The sequence below is a fragment of the Erpetoichthys calabaricus genome, chromosome 12 (genome assembly GCF_900747795.2).
Source record: "Erpetoichthys calabaricus chromosome 12, fErpCal1.3, whole genome shotgun sequence".
Taxonomy (NCBI): Eukaryota; Metazoa; Chordata; class Cladistia; order Polypteriformes; family Polypteridae; genus Erpetoichthys; species Erpetoichthys calabaricus.
The window spans coordinates 142,415,526-142,438,032 of NC_041405.2; the positions used below are offsets into that span (position 1 = coordinate 142,415,526).

The 22,507-nt window shown below is 41.2% G+C and overlaps 1 protein-coding gene across 1 annotated transcript; it reads left to right on the forward strand.

Moving 5' to 3' along the window:
- Positions 1-756: 756 nt before the first annotated feature.
- On the forward strand, positions 757-18,499 carry amh (anti-Mullerian hormone). Its single transcript, XM_028816438.2, has 6 exons — positions 757-1,310; positions 1,638-1,801; positions 1,888-2,008; positions 5,847-5,982; positions 11,013-11,464; positions 17,973-18,499. The coding sequence occupies exons 1-6, from the start codon at positions 953-955 to the stop codon at positions 18,422-18,424; spliced, it is 1,683 nt and encodes a 560-aa protein (XP_028672271.2). The 5' UTR covers positions 757-952; the 3' UTR covers positions 18,425-18,499.
- Positions 18,500-22,507: the final 4,008 nt, after the last annotated feature.

Consider the following 22,507-nt stretch of genomic DNA (forward strand, 5'->3'; position numbering starts at 1 on the left):
GCCTGGAGCAGTGGCTGTGCGGTCCTATCACTGGTGCTGTGCTGCAGGGAGCTGATATTCACTTGCACCCTCTCCCTTTTTATTTTTTTAAATTTTTTTTTAAATATATATATATATATATATATATATATATATATATAAGAACATCATGCATTTTACAAAGGAGAAGAGAACTTTCAATTCCTCAACTTTGTTTGCTTATCTAATTGGTAGGTTAGCCAAATGTCTGAAGCAGATGTTTTAGAACCACTAGGGCCACTGAGACTTAGAAGTTTATTTCACATTCCCATGACCCTTGCTGCAAATATTTTTTTTTTCCCATCACAAATGCACTTCCACATAAGTGCTTATCACAACTCCATGTGGAATAACCCAGCCTAATAAGCTCCCAGACCTGCAGCATTGGGGTCGGAGATGTCACACGTCCAATTCTGCTAGGGCTGTTTAGTTACATATCGCAGAATCGGACCGAGCGTTTACTGAAACCCAGAAACAGCCTTTGTACACATAGACACTGAATGGAAGATGTCTGCAAACTTACTTTAACTGGAATGGCAATGCTTCTGTTCGAATATGTGTTGGTCTGTCAATCATACCGTGCTTTTTCAATTTGATCTTTTGCTGCCTTCATGTTTGTTTTTTTTTGTTTTTTTTTTATATAATCTCTCATTAGGACTGATGTAGGCAGACTAAAATAGATTTTACTTTCCTCTTACTGTCCAAACTTTTACATCTTACTTGAGTGGGTGTTTTTTTGCTTTGGACAAGATTCAGGATTTTTTTTTTCTTGTTCCTTTTTCTCTATTTTTTTTTCCCTTTGACAAAAGCCCCTTACCGTCATTTTAATTTTTTTATTGTCTTAGCACATTCATTTTCAAGCACTTGTAGGCCCTTTTAATTTAAGCAGACAACCTGATTGCTTTTATTACACCACTTCCTTGGAGAAGCCGCCATGAATGTTTTTAAGGCTGCTTTCCTGATGATGTTCATCATCCTTCAAGTTGTTCCTTTACTGTCTTCTAGAGATGATTCGTTGCCACAGAGAGTTCTGGGAAGAGGGTTTCTGGATCAGCATTTCCAAGGAGAAGGCTTCAACCTTCCATCTGCACAGACAAAGGACAGATGTCTGTCTTCAATGGAGGAACGTCGTGGGCAGCTTTTTGCAGACCTTCGCCGTTTCTGGCTAAAAGAAGAGCAAGGGAATCCATTGCAGTTTGGCTCCTGCCAAGGAGACCAGGCAGCCCTTCTGTCAACCCTGCCATATCTCTTGCATGAGGATGGTAGCCTGCTGACTGAGCAGCTTGTGAAAGGTAATAATGCAAGGGTGATGTACAGTAAATGTGGTGTGGGGTTCAAACATCTTCTCACCCAGGTTTAGAATAATGTTCTCTGGAAAAAAATGTTTTATAACAATGTAATGTACATGGGAAAGCCTGACAACCAGTAGTATATCAATAGTTGCGAAGGCATGTGTCCAGTGTAAAAGTGTGAAAACTATGCTTGACTTTTCCATATTATCTGTTACTAAATGGGCAACTAGTTTACATCTGCCCTGATATTCTCTTGCCCAAGTGGGTGCCTTTTTGAAGCTCTTCCACTCGTATATTGAACCTAATTGATTTTTATTTTTTTGGTAGTGCAACAACATGAGCTGGAGATTCATCTCAGGTTTAGGAAGACACCAGCCATCCAGAATGGACTAGCGTCTCTACTTATCTTCTACCTCCCTGGCTCAGCCTTCAATGAAGGGGAGACCCTAAACCTCTCTTTTACGAGCAGCACCTCATCCCAGGATCAGCAGGTTGGTGAAGCAGGTTTCTGCTGTTCATTAGCATGTGTTCAGCTGAATTTCCCTTGAGGATTCTTGGCACTTCTCTTGGTTTTCAGGTAGCATGCATTTCCATGGAGACCCAGTATCTCATTGTGAATGCCGAGCAGCTCTTGAGAAATCAAAAGCAGGCAGAGATCCTTCTCATAGCCTCCCTACAGAGTTCCGACAGCACTTATGGTGAGTTCACCTTCTCTACATTTATTAAAAGTCTGATGACCAAGTTCTCCTGCATTGACTTGATTCTAAATATGAACCCATACATATATAGTATGAAAACAACAGAAATACAAATTAAACACTAAACACAGCGTGGAAATGAAGCATTACACAATGTAAATAAGTAGCCATTGTATTTGTTTCTACAGACAATAGAAGTAGAAAGTATTCCCCCCCCCTACAGTTTGCTGTGATGCTTGGTCAAATATGGTTTATCTTTTAGGTAAAAGGGGCTAGCATTTGACAGTGGGCCACCAACATCCACTAATTTTGGAGTGGGTAATTCATTAAGAGTGATGGACACTGTATCAGATCTTTGTGTTCCTGGTGGATTAATCAAAGTTTACTTGCACAGTGGTGCACTGCAGAATGAATAGACGGCTCTAATTAAAAGAATTCATCCCTTGGAAGTTTTCATATTTTCTTCACATAAACATTGAATCACAGTGGATTAAATTTGGCCTCTTTAAACACTCAGACAATTTAATGTCAAAGTGGAAATAAACAACTGCAGAGTAGTCCAAATTACAAATATAAAACACAGAATAGTTGATCACACTCCTTTACGTCAGTATTTAATAGATAGATGTACCTTTGGTAGCCATGTCAGCCTTGAGTTGGTGTAAACAGGCCTCTCTCTATCAGCTTTGCACACCTGGATGCTGCACTTTCTCCCTGTTCTCCTTTGTAAAACTGCTCAAGCTCTCTCAGGTGTCATGGGGGATTGTGAGTGAAGAGCCTTTTTTCTAGTCCAGGTGCAAGTTCTCAATTAGACTGAGATGCGGATTGTGACTTGGCCACTCCAGAACATTCAGATTGTTGTTTTTGAAGCCATTCCTGTGTTGCTTGGGGTTGTTTTCTTGCTGGAAAGCAGATCTTCCAAGGCTCAGTTGTCTTAAAGACCACATCAGGTTTTCCACCATGGATTTCTCCCTAGTTTGGTGCTTTCATTGTAAACTTGCAATCCTTCCAGGGCCTGCTGCAGTGGAACATCACCACAGCACAATGCTGCCACCACCATGCTTCACGCTGGGGATGGTGTGTGTTTGTTTGTTTGTTTTTTTTGTAAAGCTGGAATGGAACATTTGGCCAGTCCAGTTTTTGTGCAGCCAGAATGGATCCTTGCTTAATAAGTGGGTCTCCTGTAAAAATACTATTTTAGCATTTAGACCTTTTAGGTGAGAAAATACTTTCTTTCTCTTTAATTCGTGATTCAGCCCTTTAACATTCCATCTCACAAAGTTAACTGTCCAGTCTTGGAGACATTGCTTCTGAACGTTTGTTGTCATTTTGTAGTCTTAACTGAAAATAAGACAGCTTTGACCTTAATTTCCAATTTTCCCAGGAGTTATTGCCATGAAGCCTATTGTTACGTTGGTACTAATAATTATAAAGATTAAAAGGATAAATTACAGATAGCTTGCTCTCTTTCTTCCCCACACCCTCCCATTTTGCCTCCCCACTTCAGGCTGGGCCCCACTTCACAAAGTCCCAGTCCTCTGACATACCTAGAGACCGAGCACGTCTAAAACAAAACAAGCCCCCCAGCAGCGGCGTAGATATGTTGTCCATACAATCCAATTACTATTAGCATAAATATAATCATCAATAATCTGGAGATAGTAAGATAGTCAACCCAGGGAATGGTGTTAAAAAGTGGCCCTGGATAAGCATAGTAAACCCTAATACAATAATAACAATAAACCAAGGGTGGGATGGAGTGTTTTTCATAATGCGCCGCATTCAAACTTACTGTTTAGTTCAATGGCCAGAAATCTGAATTGAGGTCTCCTCAGACTGTAGAACTTTCTACTGGCTGACTTCAGTGTCTCCCATGTGCCTTGCAGCAGTCTCTCCGATGTCTCCCTCTGTAACCTGTGACTCCTTCATTGTTTTCAGGGGTCTCTTGGTGTTCTCCCTCTCTAGTTTTTTTTTTTTTTTTTTTTCCTTGCACCATCACTAACCTTTTGTTAACAGTCGGCTCTAGGCAGATTTTCAGCCCCTGTTAATACTCTTTCCATTTCTTAACTGGACACCAAGAAGTATTCATTGACTTGGGTACATTTTGTCTCCATTCATTGTCTTGTGCTTTTCGGCCCCTTTTTCGTGGAGTTGCTTTGAGTGTTCTTTTTTGTCTTCATAGTGTAGGTGAGCCCACCATAGTGACTCCCACAAGTCGGCTCTTCCACATTCAGTTGCATTTGTGCTGCAATCAATGGAAACACCAAACTGGTAATCTCAATGAAAGTAATTCTGTGACTTCTGAAACCAATCGGCTGCAGCAGTGATGACAGAGGAGGATGGGCAGGGCCATCTTAACAGCATCATAGGCCCCCAAAAGTAGTGTGCTGGGACCCCTGTTTTGACAGCAAAACAAACATGCATAAGCATCAGAAACATTGTGAGCCCCTTGCCAGTGCCCGTTGTGTCCATACGTTATACCACGGCCATCTTAATATTTATGCCATAAATTATTTTTGTATTTTAAATTTGTGATTCAGTTGGATCACTTTGCAGAGATCTGTGTGCACTTTTTCTTTTGCTAGTGTCAAAAAAGCCAAATTAAATCCATCCACTGTGATTTAATGCTGTATAACAAAAAATAATGTACAAACCTCCAAGGGAATGTGTGCTTCTCAGAGGCACAGCAATTAGGCTGGGTGGTCGCTCTGCTAGGTCAGTCTTGCAGCAGAGTTCTGCTTATTACATCTCCATTTACATGAATTGTTTCACATCTGGATGTCTTCAGGATCTAATTTCTACAGAACAGTGTCACAGATGGCCGGGATCCTTACCCGGACAGGACACCTCTTTGCTGGAAGGATCAGGGGGAGCAATCGTGGTCAGAGCGTAACCTCCCCCGGCAGCCCCCATGGGTTGCAGCAGTGCCTCTGACTCCCACAGGGCATTTTGGGAGGAGGAGTTGTCTACAGCCCTGTTGGGATCCAGAGGTGTCGCCAGGGGGTGCTGCAGCTGTTCCTGAGCCTGTGTGGACGGTTCTTCCACCACACCGACGTGGGGCAACAAGCATCTGAAGCACTTCCAAGGTGCCTTATATAAGGGGCCAGCGGACAGTATTCGGTGAGCCAGAGTTGGGAGGAGTAGAGGAGAAAAGGAAAAAGAAAAAAGAAGGAAAGAGTTTTGTGTTGTGTTTAGTTGGGACTGTGTTGTGCCTGTGGGAAACAGGGAAGGCGTTTCCCATGAGGTGAAGAACAATAAAAACATTTGTGTTTTTATCAGTGTGCCTCCTGTGTCTGTCTGTGTCGAATTGGGTGGCTGCTACACACCCTAGTGGTTCTGTCTAAACGGTAAAAAAAAAAAAAGAAAGAAATCTGTAGATATGCAAATTTGATTATCTGTATGTGGATTTTACACTGTAGTCTGTGTTCAGCATTAAGTTTGGACTGCGTAGTGTTTTGATTTAACTGCACTGTATTTGTGTACTGCACACTTCGCTTATAAGTAAGTGACAGTGCACTTTCTAAGGATGTACTTAAATGGATTGAATTCTATGCCATGGTACATTCAAGCACATGCAGGTCTGGTGTCCTGTTAAGTAACTTCATATTGGCTTTTCCATCTTTTTGCCTGCTGGCTTAACTTGCAGTCCTCCACACCTGGCAGACTGAAGGATTGAAGTTGGAAGTAGCACTCATCCTTTCAGTACAGTATTTGATCACTTACTGAGCATGTCTGTAACCCAAGTGCAGAGTAATATGATATGTCCTACAGCACGTGTTGTCTCAAGTTAAGTGCTTTCCTGCTATACTTTTCTAACTCTTCCTTTCAACGGCATTAGGCTCTCCTCTTTCACTTCCTGATCTCCAAAAACGACTCATCTGGTTAGACGAGTGTAACAACATTGTGAATCCAGAGCTGCTGCTGCTCCTGCCGAATGAATTCCAGACCAATTCCTCCTCTCTGGTCGATGACAGGTGCGGTCCCATGTACTTTCTCACTTTTCTCAATGTTGTTTTGCATTTTGGAACAAGATGATTGTAAAATCCTTGCCAAGACTTCCATTTGTATATACGCATATTTACTTAAATATTTGATTAGTCACGCATAATATTTTATAATTTTTCTCTTATATGTGCCCTTTAGCTGTCCGCTACTCGCACATGTGTGACGTTAGATATAGATATACAGTCATATGAAAAGTTTGGGAACCCCTTTTAATTCTTTTGATTTTTGTTTATCATTGGCTGAGCTTTCAAAGTAGCAACTTCCTTTTAATATATGACATGTCTTATGGAAACAGTAGTAGGTTTATTGGATTAACAGAAAATATGCAATATGCATCATAGCAAAATTAGACAGGTGCAGACAGAGATATTACATCAATACTTACTTAACCTCCTTTTGCTAATCTAACAGCCTCTAGACGCCTCCTATAGCCTTTGATGTGTGTCTGGATTCTGGGTGGAGATATTGTTGACCATTCTTCCATACAAAATCTCTCCAATTCAGTTAAATCTGATGGCTGCCGAACATGGACAGCCTGCTTCAAATCATCCCATAGATTTTCAATGATATTCAAGTCAGGTGACTGTGACAGCCATTCCAGAACATTGTACTTCTCCCTCTGCATGAATGTCTTTGTAGATTTCGAACTGTGTTTTGAGTCATTGTCTTGTTGGAATATCCAACCCCTGCGTAACTTCAACTTTGTGACTGATGCTTGAACATTATCCTGAAGAATTTGTTGATATTGGGTTAAATTCATCCAACCCTCAACTTTAACAAGGGTCCCAGTTCCTGAACTAGCCACACAGCCCCACAGCATGATGGAACCTCCACCAAATTTGACAGTAGGTAGCAGGTATTTTTCTTGGAATGCAGTGTTCTTCTTCCGCCATGCATAGCGCTTTTTATTATGATCAAATAACTCAATTTTTGTCTCATCAGTCCAAAGCACTTTGTTCCAAAATGAGTCTGGCTTGTCTAAATGAGCATTTGCATACAACAAGCGACTCTGTTTGTGGCGTGAGTGCAGAAAGGGCTTCTTTCTCATCACCCTGCCATACAGATGTTCTTTGTGCAAATTGTGCTGAATTGTAGAACGATGTACAGATACACCATCTGCAGCAAGATTTTCTTGCAGGTCTTTGGAGGTGATCTGTGGGTTGTCTGTAACCATTCTCACAATCCTGCGCAGATGCCGCTCCTGTATTTTTTTTGGCCTGCCAGACCTGCTGGGTATAACATGCAACTGTGCCTGTGGCCTTCCATTTCCTGATTCCATTCCTTACAGTTTAAACCTCTGAGATAGCTTTTTGTAGCCTTCCCCTAAACCATGAGATTGAACAATCTTTGTTTTCAGATCTTTGGAGAGTTGCTGTGAGGATCCCGTGCTGTCACTCTTCAGAGGAGAGTCAAAGGGAAGCACAACTTGCAATTGACCACCTTAAATACCTTTATATCTCATGATTGGACACACCTGTCTATGAAGTTCAAGGCTTAATAAGCTCATCCAACCAATTTGGTGTTGCAAGTAATCAGCATTGAGCAGTGACAGGCATTCACGTCAGCAAAATTACAACGGGACCCACATTTTTGCACTGTCAGTTTTTCACATTTGATTTAATTTCATACAACTAAATACTGCTTCAGTAAAAATCTTTTTTCAGAAAACACCACAGTACTCAGATGTTCCTAGGAAATGAAAGACATACCACTGTTATCTTTTTTTTTTTTTTTTTGTTGAAAGTAAAGTAAATTATGCTGCAGGATGAGAGGGGTTCCCAAACTTTTTCATATGACTGTATATGTATATATATATATCTATATCTAATATATATACACAGTGCATCCGGAAAGTATTCACACCCGCATCACTTTTTACACATTTTGTTATGTTACAGCCTTATTCCAAAATGGATTAAATTCATTTTTTTCCTCAGAATTCTACACACAACACCCCATAATGACAACATGAAAAAAGTTTACTTGAGGTTTTTGCAAATTTATTAAAAATAAAAAAATTGAGAAAGCACATGTACATAAGTATTCACAGCCTTTGCCGTGAAGTTCAAAATTGAACTCAGGTGCATCCTGTTTCCCCTGATCATCCTTGAGATGTTTCTGCAGCTTCATTGGAGTCCACCTGTGGTAAATTCAGTTGACTGGACATGATTTGGAAAGGCACACACCTGTCTATAGAAGGTCCCACAGTTGACAGTTCATGTCAGAGCACAAACCAAGCATGAAGTCAAAGGAATTGTCTGTAGAACTCCGAGACAGGATTGTCTCGAGGCACAAATCTGGGGAAGGTTACAGAAAACTTTCTGCTGCTTTGAAGGTCCCAATGAGCACAGTGGCCTCCATCATCCGTAAGTGGAAGAAGTTCGAAACCACCAGGACTCTTCCTGGAGCTGGCCGGCCATCTAAACTGAGCGATCGGGGGAGAAGGGCATTAGTCAGGGAGGTGACCAAGAACCCGATGGTCACTCTGTCAGAGCTCCAGAGGTCCTCTGTGGAGAGAGGAGAACCTTCCAGAAGGACAACCATCTTTGCAGCAATCCACCAATCAAGCCTGTATGGTAGAGTGGCCAGACGGAAGCCACTCCTTAGTAAAAGGCACATGGCAGCCCGCCTGGAGTTTGGCAAAAGGCACCTGAAGGACTCTCAGACCATGAGAAAGAAAATTCTCTGGTGTGATGAGACAAAAATTGAACTCTTTGGTGTGAATGCCAGGCGTCACATTTGGAGGAAACCAGGCACCGCTCCTCACCAGGCCAATATCATCCCTATAGTGAAGCATGGTGGTGGCAGCATCATGTTGTGGGGATGTTTTTCAGCGGCAGGGACTGGGAGACTAGTCAGGATAAAAGGAAAGATGACTGCAGCAATATACAGAGACATCCTGGATGAAAACCTGCTCCAGAGCGCTCTTGACCTCAGACTGGGGCGACGGTTCATCTTTCAGCAGGATAACAACCCTAAGCACACAGCCAAGATATCAAAGGAGTGGCTTCAGGACAACTCTGTGAATGTCCTTGAGTGGCCCAGCCAGAGCCCAGACTTGAATCCGATTGAACATCTCTGGAGAGATCTTAAAATGGCTGTGCACCGACGCTTCCCATCCAACCTGATGGAGCTTGAGAGGTGCTGCAAAGAGGAATGGGCGAAACTGGCCAAGGATAGGTGTGCCAAGCTTGTGGCATCATATTCAAAAAGACTTGAGGCTGAAATTGCTGCCAAAGGTGCATCGACAAAGTATTGAGCAAATGCTGTGAATACTTATGTACATGTGCTTTCTCAGTTTTTTTATTTTTAATAAATTTGCAAAAACCTCAAGTCAACTTTTTTCACATTGTCATTATGGGGTGTTGTGTGTAGAATTCTGAGGAAAAAAATGAATTTAATCCATTTTGGAATAAGGCTGTAACATAACAATGTGGAAAAAGTGATGCGCTGTGAATACTTTCTGCATGCACTGTGTATGTGTATATATATATATATATATATATATATATATATATATTTCTATATATATATATATATATATATATATATATATATATATATATATTTCTATAGAGAGAAAATAGTCAAATACACTTTTTTTTAATTTAAAGATTTTTGTAGTGAGCGCTATCCCATTTAGTTACTGTTTGTTTTTTTTAATTTGTTTTAATGCTCTTGCCTGGTGTATAATATCTAGAGCTGCCTTTATATGGTATAAGTCTGTTTTAGGAAGGATTCCCTTTACATTTTTTTCCATTTATAGTAGCAGAATTCCTTATGTTTTCTGCTTCCTAGTGCATGAGGAACAGCATCATTTACTTTGTCTGTCTTGTTTTGTGTGTTTTTTTCTTTCTTAGCTTTATTTGTTGTAAACACACCATATCTCCGCGATGTAAGTGTTAGGTTAATTGGTAATTTGAAATTAGCCCTGTGAATGTCTCTGAGGGAATGGAAGCTGTACGTCCCATGCAGGGTTAATTTATGCCTTGCATCTGATGTTGACAGGATAGAACCTGGGAGAACTGGATTGGCAGGTTTGTTAATGTTATGTTCAATTTGGAATTTGATTTTCATCCAACCAAAATAGAGTAAAGTTGATGAGACATTCCACCACTACTTAGTCTATTGCATCTGGAACGGTCACATTGCCTAAACCTTTTATGTGTTCTGATATACAAGGGGGAGTCAAGCTAAAGTTAGAAAATGGGATTTATCAGAAAATGGAACGAACTTTCACAAAACTGCTGCTGTCATTTCTCAATGTAGTCTCCAACCTTCTCAATGCACTTGCGCCACCTGCCTGGATTCCAGCAGAATAAAAGGTTTTGTCCTGTCCTCGCCACCACTTGTGCTCCCAAGTTATTGTCGAAACTACATGCCAAGGGGTACTATAATCACTAGTGCTTGTTACTGTGACTTTCTGGAGACCAATGTGAAGCCTGCTATTCGATTCAAGCGGTGGGGACTGTGGTCTCAAGGAGTCCTTTTGCTGAAAGACAATGACACACACACACACTGCTAAGAACACCAAGGCTCATCTGGAGAAACTGAATTCAGTTTGAGATATTGCCACATCCTCCTTATTCTCCTGATTTGGCACAGTGTGATTTCCACCTTTTCGGACTGCTAAAAAAAAATCATCTGGGTGGTCGTCGATTTGAGACCGATGGCGACGTGAAGAAAGCGGTGCAGGAGTGGTTGCGGGGACAAAACAAAACCTTTTATTCTGCTGAAATCCAGGCAGGTAGCGCTAGTGCATTGAGAAGGGTGGAGACGACAGTGAGAAGTGGCATGAGCAGTTTTGTGAAGGTTCGTTCCATTTTGTGATAAATCCCATTTTCACTTTAGCTTTACTCCCCCTCGTACATTTTATTGTATTGTATTTTGCAATACGTTTTGAAATGTTCATTACACTTCATCACTCATTCATCAAGATGCTTTGGGTTCTACTTTGTGTCTTAAGCTCTGAACATCTGGCTTCCTCTACTTTCAATAGTAATTCCACACCCCTGGGAAAGAATTGTAGCTTCTTAGAAGAGCTGAAGAACTTCTTAAACTCAGTGGTGACTTCTGGAGACCTTAGTGAAGAGGGTCAACCTGTAATCATCCCTTCTAAAACCCAGCTGCACTGGGACGTGGCCCAGCTAAAGACGGGCAGACATTTCTATCTGAACATCTCCTCCTCTCCTGCTGAACTGCACCTCCTTCTGGAGTCCAACTCCCCTACTCTCTTCAGTTTCTCACCACGCACAGTGGACCACGGTGCAGAGCTGCACTTGGACAGGCACCATTTAGGCCAACTGAATAGAAAATTAGCTGCCACCTTAGCTGCAGTATCTGAACACCCAGAGCTACAGAAGCATGATGCTCTTCCCAAGCTGCGAAGACTTCTGCAGTATTGCCTTTATCCCGGAATGCTTTGTGAAGGCATGGAGCAGGTCAGCACAGGTATGTCCAGCTTTCCAGAGATACTAAAGACACTGGGTGGTGCATGAAAAAGTAGCTGGCAAATCATGGTGTACACGCCAAATGACCTTTTGTGACACATCTGTCTGTCAAACATGTCCTACGAGGACTTTTTACCAAATGATCCACAGAGTTGATGACCACATCTGGATTATTGACGGATTGTTTTCTTGGTATTGGTGTATTGCCCTCAAGGCTAATAGTATGCCAGTTTTTCACAGGAGCACTCACAATGGGATTTTGTTCCCCAGTCTTTCACATGTCAGCTTGAAGGAGCTTGTAGGAACATTTGGCTCCATAATGGAAATGCACTGTTTCAATGAATACAATCTGTCTTGTCTCCAGCATGTGCACAGAAATTGTAACATACTCAATAAAATGCTAGCTTCACTTGAGTATGTTTGCTGCTACTAAGACCACGATGGGCCTCCTAACCATGAGCGGGGCTACTTTGTCACGTGCCACCCTGTTCAAATGTATTTGTGGACAAAAAAAACAATCATACTGCAAACAAATACAAATTAAAGGCATAGTCTACCCTAAAATTACTTTTTTTTTTTTTTTTGTATTTTAGTTACTCCATGTGGTTTGTAGTAATGGCCGAGAAAAAATTATAATCTTTTGACAGAGAACGGAAATAACAAACATTCTGATAGAATAGACGTCTATGGAGGCAATTGCTGAACCACAACAAATGATATAAAAATGTGCACAAAAAAATCTTGCATTACTTGTGTTGCCTAATCTCCGCATTAAGTCATCCACTCGTTTGCTCACAACGACCAGAATGTACCGTATATACTCACATATAAGTCGGGTCTTGAAACCCGAAAAAATCGATCATAAAATCACACCCCAACTTATACGCCTGTTCAAAAATATAACACTTTATTTTTTTTACATCTTCTTGCTTCCTCCAATCTCACACCAGTTTCTCAGACACATCAAATTTTGTTACAGCAGCGCAGTTACTGATTTCTTTTGCTACTTCAACGACTTTTAATTTAAAACCAGCTTCTTATTTGCTTCTGATCGAACGCTCCATCGTAGATAAGAGATGCTTTTACGATAAAGGTGTATGAGGGTGTGAGATGCACTAAACAGTGCAAACGTCGCTTCGGAATAGTTTGGGTATTACTGTGTGGTCATGAAGGCACAATGTATAGAAAAAAAAGGCAGTGTGCTCTGTGGTTACTCTCTCATGTATGGAAGCGTAGTAGGGCTACGGAGAAGGAAAAAAAATAAGGACACAGTGAAGAATAAAGTCGAAGAGAGGAAGTCAGTTTAAGAAGCATGTACCAAGTAACATGGGAACACTTAACATAAAGCATTTAATGTGCTACATTACTTATGACGGGGTTTGAGAAAATCAAGTAAATTAAACTGATTTTAAAATTATGTTTACGACGTTCTACTGTAATGACAAACTATAAGAGTAAAGTCAACATGTCGACTTTAATCTCAGCAAACTTTGAGATTAAAGTGGAAATATCTTGTCAACATGTTGACTTTATTCTCGACATAAGTATCGAGATTAAAGTGGAAATTGACTTTATTCTCTACATACTGTTTTTTTTTCTTCTTCTCCATGGCCCTAATATGCTTCCGTACTCAGGTGGGCATTAGCATATCATCTCTTGGACCAATAGCGTGAGTTTTCTGCATTCGACTTATACGACCGACATTATAAAATACTGGAAATTATACGATAAAATCAAGCCCCAACTTCTCCGCCGGAGAACTTAAACGCGAGTATATACAGTAAACATTTTTGTTAAATAATTACTTCCAGAAAATCAGCAGTGCATGCAGAGGAATGTTTGTTCACATGAGAGTGAGCTTTTGAATTGAAGACCCTCCTGTTCTCCTCATTCATTGGTCAAGAGTTCTGTCTTCAATTCAAAAACTTGTTCCCATGCGAACAAGTGTGAATGACTTGACATGTGGAGTATACATCATGTGTAATGTGAGATGTATTCATTGGACGTTTTTTAGTGTCTGCTGTGGTCCAGCGTTGGTCTCCTTAAATGCTCATTATACCAGAAAGTTTATCTCTGTTCTTCAAAATTTTTCTCAACCATCACTACTATGGAAGGTTATTTGTGGCAAACTTAAGTGCAATCCAACTTGTTAATTACATTGAAATACAATACATATGCAAGTGTGCTATTTAATTTTGGCACAGTTTTATTCTGTCATAATTGAAAACATACTAACCAAGTAATCAATTGTTTCTCACTATGGCACACAATATTCTTGTTAGTTTAAAATGCAGTAGAAAGGCATTTTTGTTACATTTTAATTCCTGTTTATAGATAGCATGTCATAACTTAAAGGAAAGCAGATGTATTGCATTTCACTTTGTGGTAGCTCTGCACGCAGGGCCGGCAACCACCATTATGGTGAATTAGGCATTCGTCTAGGGTGCAGATCATAATGGTGGGAACACCCAGCTGCACAGGTTAGTGACCGTGCAGTCGGCTGATGCACTAATAAGTTTGACCTATGGCGTAAAATAACCTGAACACGAACACTGTCTGCATGTATTGCATTTCGATTTGAGACCACGCTTTAAACCAGGGGTGTCGAACTCTGGGCCTGGAGGGCCGCAGTGGCTGCAGGTTTTCATTCTAACCCTTCTCCTAATCAGTGACCAGTTTTCACTGTTAATTAACTCCTTTGCCCTTCATTTTAATAGCCCTGTTTTTAAGGATTCAGTCCTCTGAATTGATTCCTTTCTTCATTAAATGACAGCCAAACAAAAATGAGATGTGAAACGAGCCAACAGATGACCAACTAAATTGGGTCTTCAAACTCCAACCAATTTCACTCCAACCAGTTTCTTAATGAGAAGCTGATTCTTGCTGTTAATTAAACTAGTTAGTTAATTCCATGGCTTGGTGCTGCTCTCATTCTGCCACAGCAGACATTTCCAAAATTGTTGATTTTCTGTTTTTTCTAAGAACACCGTCAAAATATTTTGGTGATCTGAGAGATCAGTCTTACTGAGACCTTGGATTGTGGATAGCTGGTCGTGTGGGCAGCTCGTTTTGTGTCTCATTATTGTTTTGCTGCTAATTAAGGAAAAAGAAACAACTATGGGGCCTGAGTCAAGTTAATTAAAATTAAGGCAAAAGACGTTAATTAGCAGCAAAAAAAAAAGGTCACTAATGAAGAAGATGGTTAGAATGAAAACCTGCAGCCACTGCGGCCCTCCAGGACCGGAGTTCGACATCTGTGCTTTAAACGCTCCAAAACTAAAAGTAATCAATTGACCAATCAGCATCAAAAGATGGGGTGAGGGGTGTCAACGGATATGAAAATTGCATGGCGTAGTGAAAAACCATTGACCGTTTGGTTGTTATATTTTTAATTATGACATGATAATACCATTCCAAAATTAAAAAGCCAACTAGCAAATGTATTGCATTTGATATTTAACACATTTGATTACATTTAATTTTTTGCCCAAATAATCTTCCATACACTACATGGATTAAGTAACAAAAAAAAAAAAAGCTATATATGGATACGTTCATTATTTTTTTGTATTGAAGTTCTTCACAAACATGGTATGGATGTGCATTTGCCACGCGAAACTGTGTTCTGAAGTTGAGCATTTTCTACAACTATGTAGCCTGGAAAGGTGTTTAATAATGGAAGCAACGGGGCTTGGTATATCACTGGAAAATAAGCCTAAAAACTTACGTTGACGCGACAAAACTTTCAATATAAGAAAACATGCCTTTCATGGTTCTGACGCATGTTCGTGATAATAAAAGGCATCTAGAAATAATCATTTTATCACATATTCCTTCTACAATTTTTCTTGCGGTAATGCTGCGTTTTGTGTTTGTTTGTATGATAGCAATGACCTCCCTGGGTGGAGCTCTCACATAAATATGGAAGTAAATCAACATACCACCAAGCATGTGGCAGGACCAGTTTAGTGTGATTCAGAGATTATTGAGGAGGGAGACGAGCAGCACTGACGTAGCATGCACAGCTGGTCTTCTTTTAAAATAGCTGAATCTCATAATATTGGTGTGTTTTGCTCAAAATGACATGTATAATTTATTTTGCAATGTTTGTATAATCTTGAGATACTCTTCGGTGCTCTAGCTGTCTTGGCTTTGAAAAATGGGCGTACAGTGCATCCGGAAAGTATTCACAGTGCATCACTTTTTCCACATTTTGTTATGTTACAGCCTTATTCCAAAATGGATTAAATTCATTTTTTCCTCAGAATTCTACACACAACACCCCATAATGACAACGTGAAAAAAAGTTTACTTGAGGTTTTTGCAAATTTATTAAAAATAAAAAAACTGAGAAAGCACATGTACATAAGTATTCACAGCCTTTGCCATGAAGCTCAAAATTGAACTCAGGTGCATCCTGTTTCCTCTAATCATCCTTGAGATGTTTCTGCAGCTTAATTGAAGTCCACCTGTGGTAAATTCAGTTGATTGGACATGATTTGGAAAGGCACACACCTCTCTATATAAGGTCCCACAGTTGACAGTTCATGTCAGAGCACAAACCAAGCATGAAGTCAAAGGAATTGTCTGTAGACCTCCGAGACAGGATTGTCTCGAGGCACAAATCTGGGGAAGGTTACAGTAAAATTTCTGCTTCTTTGAAGGTCCCAATGAGCACAGTGACCTCCATCATCCGTAAGTGGAAGAAGTTCGAAAATACCAGGACTCTTCCTAGAGCTGGCCGGCCATCTAAACTGAGCGATCGGGGGAGAAGGGCCTTAGTCAGGGAGGTGACCAAGAACCCGATGGTCACTCTGTCAGAGCTCCAGAGGTCCTCTGTGGAGAGAGGAGAACCTTCCAGAAGGACAACCATCTCTGCAGCAATCCACCAATCAGGCCTGTATGGAAGAGTGGCCAGACGGAAGCCACTCCTTAGTAAAAGGCACATGGCAGCCCGCCTGGAGTTTGCCAAAAGGCACCTGAAGGACTCTCAGACCGTGAGAAAGAAAATTCTCTGGTGTGATGAGACAAAGATTGAACTCTCTGGTGTGAATGCCAGGCGTCACATTTGGGGGAAACCTGGCAACATCCCTACAGTGAAGCATGGTGGTGGCAGCATCATGCTGTGGGGATGTTTTTCAGAGGCAGGAACTGGGAGACTAGTCAGGATAAAGGGAAAGATGACTGCAGCAATGTACAGAGACATCCTGGATGAAAACCTGCTCCAGAGCGTTCTTGACCTCAGACTGGGGCAACGGTTCATCTTTCAGCAGGACAACGACCCTAAGCACACAGCCAAGATATGATAGGAGTGGCTTCAGGACAACTCTGTGAATGTCCTTGAGTGGCCCAGCCAGAGCCCAGACTTGAATCCAATTGAACATCTCTGGAGAGATCTTAAAATGGCTGTGCACTGACGCTTCCCATCCAACCTGATGGAGCTTGAGAGGTGCTGCAAAGAGGAATGGACAAAACTGGCCAAGGATAGGTGTGCCAAGCTTGTGGCATCATATTCAAAAAGACTTGAGGCTGTAATTGCTGCCAAAGGTGCATCGACAAAGTATTGAGCAAAGGTTGTGAATACTTATGTACATGGGATTTCTCAGTTTTTTTATTTTTAATAAATTTGCAAAAACCTCAGGTAAACTTTTTTCATGTTGTCATTATGGGGTGTTGTGTGTAGAATTCTGAGGAAAAAAATGAATTTAATCCATTTTGGAATAAGGCCGTAACATAACAAAATGTGGAAAAAGTGATGCACTGTGAATACTTTCCGGATGCACTGTATCTGGTAGGTTTTTAAGCTTTTGTTTTCTGTTGATGCTCCATGGCTTCAATTATAAAACTCTATGAATAGCTATGCGTTTGTTAAAATTTACAGATAATGCTTAACTCCAAAAGAAACTTTTGCATTCCAAATACATATAAACCATGTTTGGGAAGAAATAACTTCATCTTTAAAAATCGGGAGTTGTCTCCCCTCGACTTTCTCGTATACTCAGATATGGGGATGGATATTTGAGAAGTAAACCGCAGGACAATGATTATATTTATATTATGTACATTAAAGAACCATCAACAACAAATCAAATTAATAATATATTGAGCAATTATTATAAAAGTAAAGTTGAAAGTACCACTTCCAGTTAGTGGAAATAACCCAAAAGTTGATAGAAATCTACGTTTTGTACCTAATAGTTGTATACAAAACTTGGTTGACCCAAATGAAAGTGTTGTCAAGTTATCATGTTTACAGACACACTCGGACGAACATAATTCCAAAAATTGTATTTTCGGACTTGGGGAGGTCTAAAACGTTGAGATTAATCAAAATCTCGAAATCAATATTTTTTGGACGATTACAATACTTTCCCTATACTTTGTATACGAGAAAGTAACAACCCTGAACTTATTATTTTACGTTGACTTGATGTTAAAAATAGGCATCAGATTCTTTGAAAACCTAGAAATGTTATCGTTTTCTTTTTTCTCAATGACTTGTCTTGTAGATGTGCCATTTGTTCAGCAACGGCATAACACGCTGAAACGGCAGTACCATACCCTGCTCCTGCTCAAAGCCCTGCAGACGGTGTTGGACTGTTGGGGACGACAGACGAGACGCCTGTCTCGCTTTGACCGCAGCCAAGGCAGGAAAGGGCCGTGCATGTTGCATCCACTCACTGTACAGCTGGGTGAATATCCTCATATTATTTATCCGCGTGAACTGGCAATTGACAACTGCCAGGGCCACTGTGGCTTTCCCCAGCCCACAAACATTGACTCGACCAATAATCACGTGGTTCTGCTCATAAAGCAGCATGAGAAGGGACCTGGTTTGGTGCGTCCCCCCTGCTGTGTGCCAGTGCAGTACAAATCTGCGTATTTGGCAGAGTTTGATGACTATGGAACTAAAGTGTCTTACAAACCTGACATGATTGCAGAGAAATGTGGATGTAGGTAAAATAACAAAAAACTATAAAATCTGTTTTATGATCTTTTTTTTTTTTGGTTTCTTGACAAGCTTGTGCACATGTGACCCTTCTTCTCCGACCCCCCCCCCCCCCACCCAATTGAACTTGTAAAGTGTTTTAGTTTTGCCTCTTAAGCAACATTAGTACAGTGGCTCAGGTACTCGCTTCAGCCATTTGAGGTGTAGTGAATGTTCTGTTCCATGTACTTGCAATTGGAAATATTCAGCCCTGTCACCTCAACAGACATTAGAGTGATGTGAATCAAGTAAAGTATACAAGAAAACACATCTTTAAACACCATTCATGTCTCTGGTGACTCTTCCTATGAAGTCAGTAGATGGACTGGGAGAGCATGGGGGGGTTCATGAGGTCGCTGGAAAGGGGTGTGTGGTGCTCCTGATATCTATGCAAAAGGATGAAGGTCCTGGTGCTACCTGTTTTGCTATATGGTTACTATATGAAGACTGGACTCCTTTGGTACTGTGTCTCTCCGGAAAATCCTTGGGTACTGTTGGTTTGACTTTGTGTTGCTCTTGGAGTCCCGAATGAGGCACATTACCTGCATTGTGAGGGAGCGTCAGTTACGGCACTACGGCCATGTGGCGCATTTCCCCGAGGTTGATCCAGCTCGTAAGATCTTCATTGTTGTGGACCCGTGTGGCTGAACCAGTCCAAGGGGTCGCCCACGTAACACCTGGCTGCGGCAGATAGAAGGTCATTTCCGGAGGGTGGGACTGGACCGCGTGTCTGCCTGGGGGGTTGCCAACTGGGATCCTGAGTTTTTGCATCATGTAGCGGGTGCGGCAACACACTGCACCAGTGCATGCTCCCCAACTTGACTTGACTTGAGTTATTGCGAGACGGTAAATTGACTTAGCTTTGAGCTCAAATGAAAAATGTCATTCTTTTTACAAATGTGCATGCACACTTATTCATTCACCCCGTAACTTCAGTACTTTGTGGAACATCCTTTAGTCTTTAGAATTTCTAATTAGCTAAAAAGCTTCTTGCCCATCACTATTGGAATCTTTGCCCATTTTTCATGTGCAAAAGCCTCCAGCCGATCGATGTTTTGCAGCTGCCTTCTTTGAATCCCACTAAAGATATTTTTTATGAAATTTTAATCCATGGACTGAGAAAGCTTTGGTTGACTTTTGAGGTGTGCTTGAGATCTTTGTCTTGCTGGACTGTCCAATGATCACCAAGGCTTTTCTCAAAAGAAGGCATTGTGTTCCTCTTTAAAATGGCCTGCTATTACTAAGAATCCATGGCGCCAGATAGATGATCAAGATTGGCAGTTCCTGCAGCAGAAAAACATCCCCTCATCATCAGTGACCCACCTCAGTGCTTGATCATAGGGATGGTAGGGTATTCTTCTGGTCGTAAACCTTGGCCTTTCTCACCCCAGACATACTAATATATATATATAATATATATATATATAATATATATATATATATATATATATATATATATATATATATATATATATATATATATATAATATACATATTGCATAGTTTACAGTCAAATAATGCAAAGAGTATGTGACACGTGTTTCGCCCTCATTAGGGCTCATCAGGCGTACACTCTCTGCTGCTCCCCTCTCGGGGAATTGAACCTCGGACATCAGCGTCAGAGACGAAGCCCCTTTACACTGCGCCATGGCGTGTGGTTCGTTTATTTGCCAGCCTGTAGGTCCGGAGTGATTACATTCTTTGCATTCGTAGTCTGAGTCTCGACAACCTGAATTGTGAGGGCGAAACACGTGTCGTGTACTCTTTGCATTATTTGACAGTAAACTATGCAACATTCCATGATCTGCTTCTCGCAACTGAAAGAGGGCACCGTGGCAGATGTTTGCTGAGGGCAGACCAACCACAAACGTTACCTGGTAGGTAACCACCCACACAATTCAGGTCATCGAGACTTGGACTATGAATGCAATGAATATATATATGGTTGAAATAGTTTACTGTCAAATAATGCAAAGAGTACGCGACACGTGTTTCGCCCTAATTCTTTTGCTCATCAGAACTGGAACTGGAACTGCCCAAGAATTTCCACCCATGCTGTCCAAAAGTCAGTAGATATTCTTACATCCATCCATCCATCCGTTTACTGAATCCACCAAATTCAAGCTTAGGGTTGCAGGGCCTAGAACGTTTTCTGGCAGGGCAGCATTAGGAGCAAGACAGAGTGATGGCTCTGAGGCTAGGGATCTGCACTGGCAATCGGAAGGTTGCCGGTTCGAATCCCATAAATGCCAAAGGGGACTCTGCTCTGTTGGGCCCTTGAGCAAGGCCCTTAACCTGCAATTGCTGAGTGCTTTGAGTAGTGAGAAAAGCGCTATATAAATGTAAAGAATTATTATTATTATTATTAACTGACTCCGAATGAGGCGTTAGTGTTATTGGTAAATGCAATAAAAACTATAGAAGGGATTTAACAGGATCTAATATAGAAATGGTGTTGTGGAGATCCTTTGGGTTTCAATGTTGATTCAACTAAGCTGACTCTTCTTTTTGAGAAGCTCTTCAATGAGCTGGAATGGATCAAACCTGCGCTCATTCACACCTGCAGTGTGCTTTAATAGCCCCGTGGTTTCTAAAATGCCACGTAAACCCAAATTCTGGTTAGAGAAGCCGGACTATTAGAGGGAGATTTCTCTGCAACTAGCCTTGTTATTTGGCCATGTAAACCCTTAACCGTGTTACACTTGTGAATGATGTAGTCTGCGCGTGTACGTTGCACTCCGGCTACCTGCTCACGTGTTAGCTTTGTACGCTGTTTCAGCAGCCACATGTAGAAGTGCTCAGAAGATACATTTCCTGAGGCAAATGCTCAGGAGATTGCATTATTCCTTCTCCTGGTTTGAAAATCTTTCTGAAATTTCAAATGCTAAACTCAGCAGCATAATCTTGGGGGCTGTGTTGGGGTTAACACATTGAAAGTACCTGCGTTATGTACTCTTGATCACTTTTTAAAGTAACAAGTAACCTAACGCAATACTTATTTTATTGAAGTAAAGATTTCACCAGTTGTTGTTTTCCCAGCAGCACTGGGCATAAGGCAGGAGGCACACATACTGGTACGCCGCTCCTTTGCAGGGCTCAGTCGCACAGCCAAGTAGAAAAGAGTCTGAGCGTGCAATCCAGTAGCAGAAACCTCTAAATAAAGACGTGTCCATTTAGTTCTAATCCAGCTGTTTGCTGCCTACAGGGCCGGTGCCACCATTAAGGTGAATTCGGTATTCACCTAGTGCACAGATCATTGACGCACGAATAAGCTTGGCCTACACTGTCAATGGAGATTGCGTGGCTCTGTGCTTGGTGTGAAACACCTGAACTCATTTAGAGAGGTGCCCACCATACCACATAAGTATAATTCTGAGAAATACTGTCGCTGAAACATAGAAAAGGAGATCTTAAAAGTTGATCACAAAAAAATGAAAAGATCTTCAACGAACAAGATAAATGACAATATCATCTGAAGCACAAGAGCCACATTAGTCAGAAACCGTTGATGCTATTCGAAGAAAGGGACCCATCTGAAAGGTGCGCGGTGTGACCTCCTTGTTACCGTGCTACCAGTTTAATCCACACCTCTGAAAACAATGGCACAATAGGCTGATGTTCACTTTTGAAAGGCACTGTCTAAATTAAAGATGTATTGTTTGGTAACACAGGCAGGGGAAACAACATAAGGAAACTCCAGTCTCCTCTCTGTGCCACACTGTGCTGTGGAAATAGACAACAGTTGGCAATGCAGTGTAGAGAACTTTATTAGCAGTCTTTCTTTAATTTAATTTATTTTAAACTTCATTAAATTGCAAGCTTTAGCACATTTTTGGCTTTGATAGCAGGGTGAGATGGGAAACAAGAAAATGTCAAGGAATATAAAAGCAGACAGAGGCCTTGTTTTTAAACGTCCACTGAATTTCACTGAGTTTTTGTGCGTGCGCCACCTGTGGTTTGACTGTTTTCCTGATGCCCTCCCCGAGGGTACTGCTCTAAGGCCTGCCGTTGGGTTGGAGTCACTGGGCACTCCTACTCTAAACTGCTTTCCTCCGC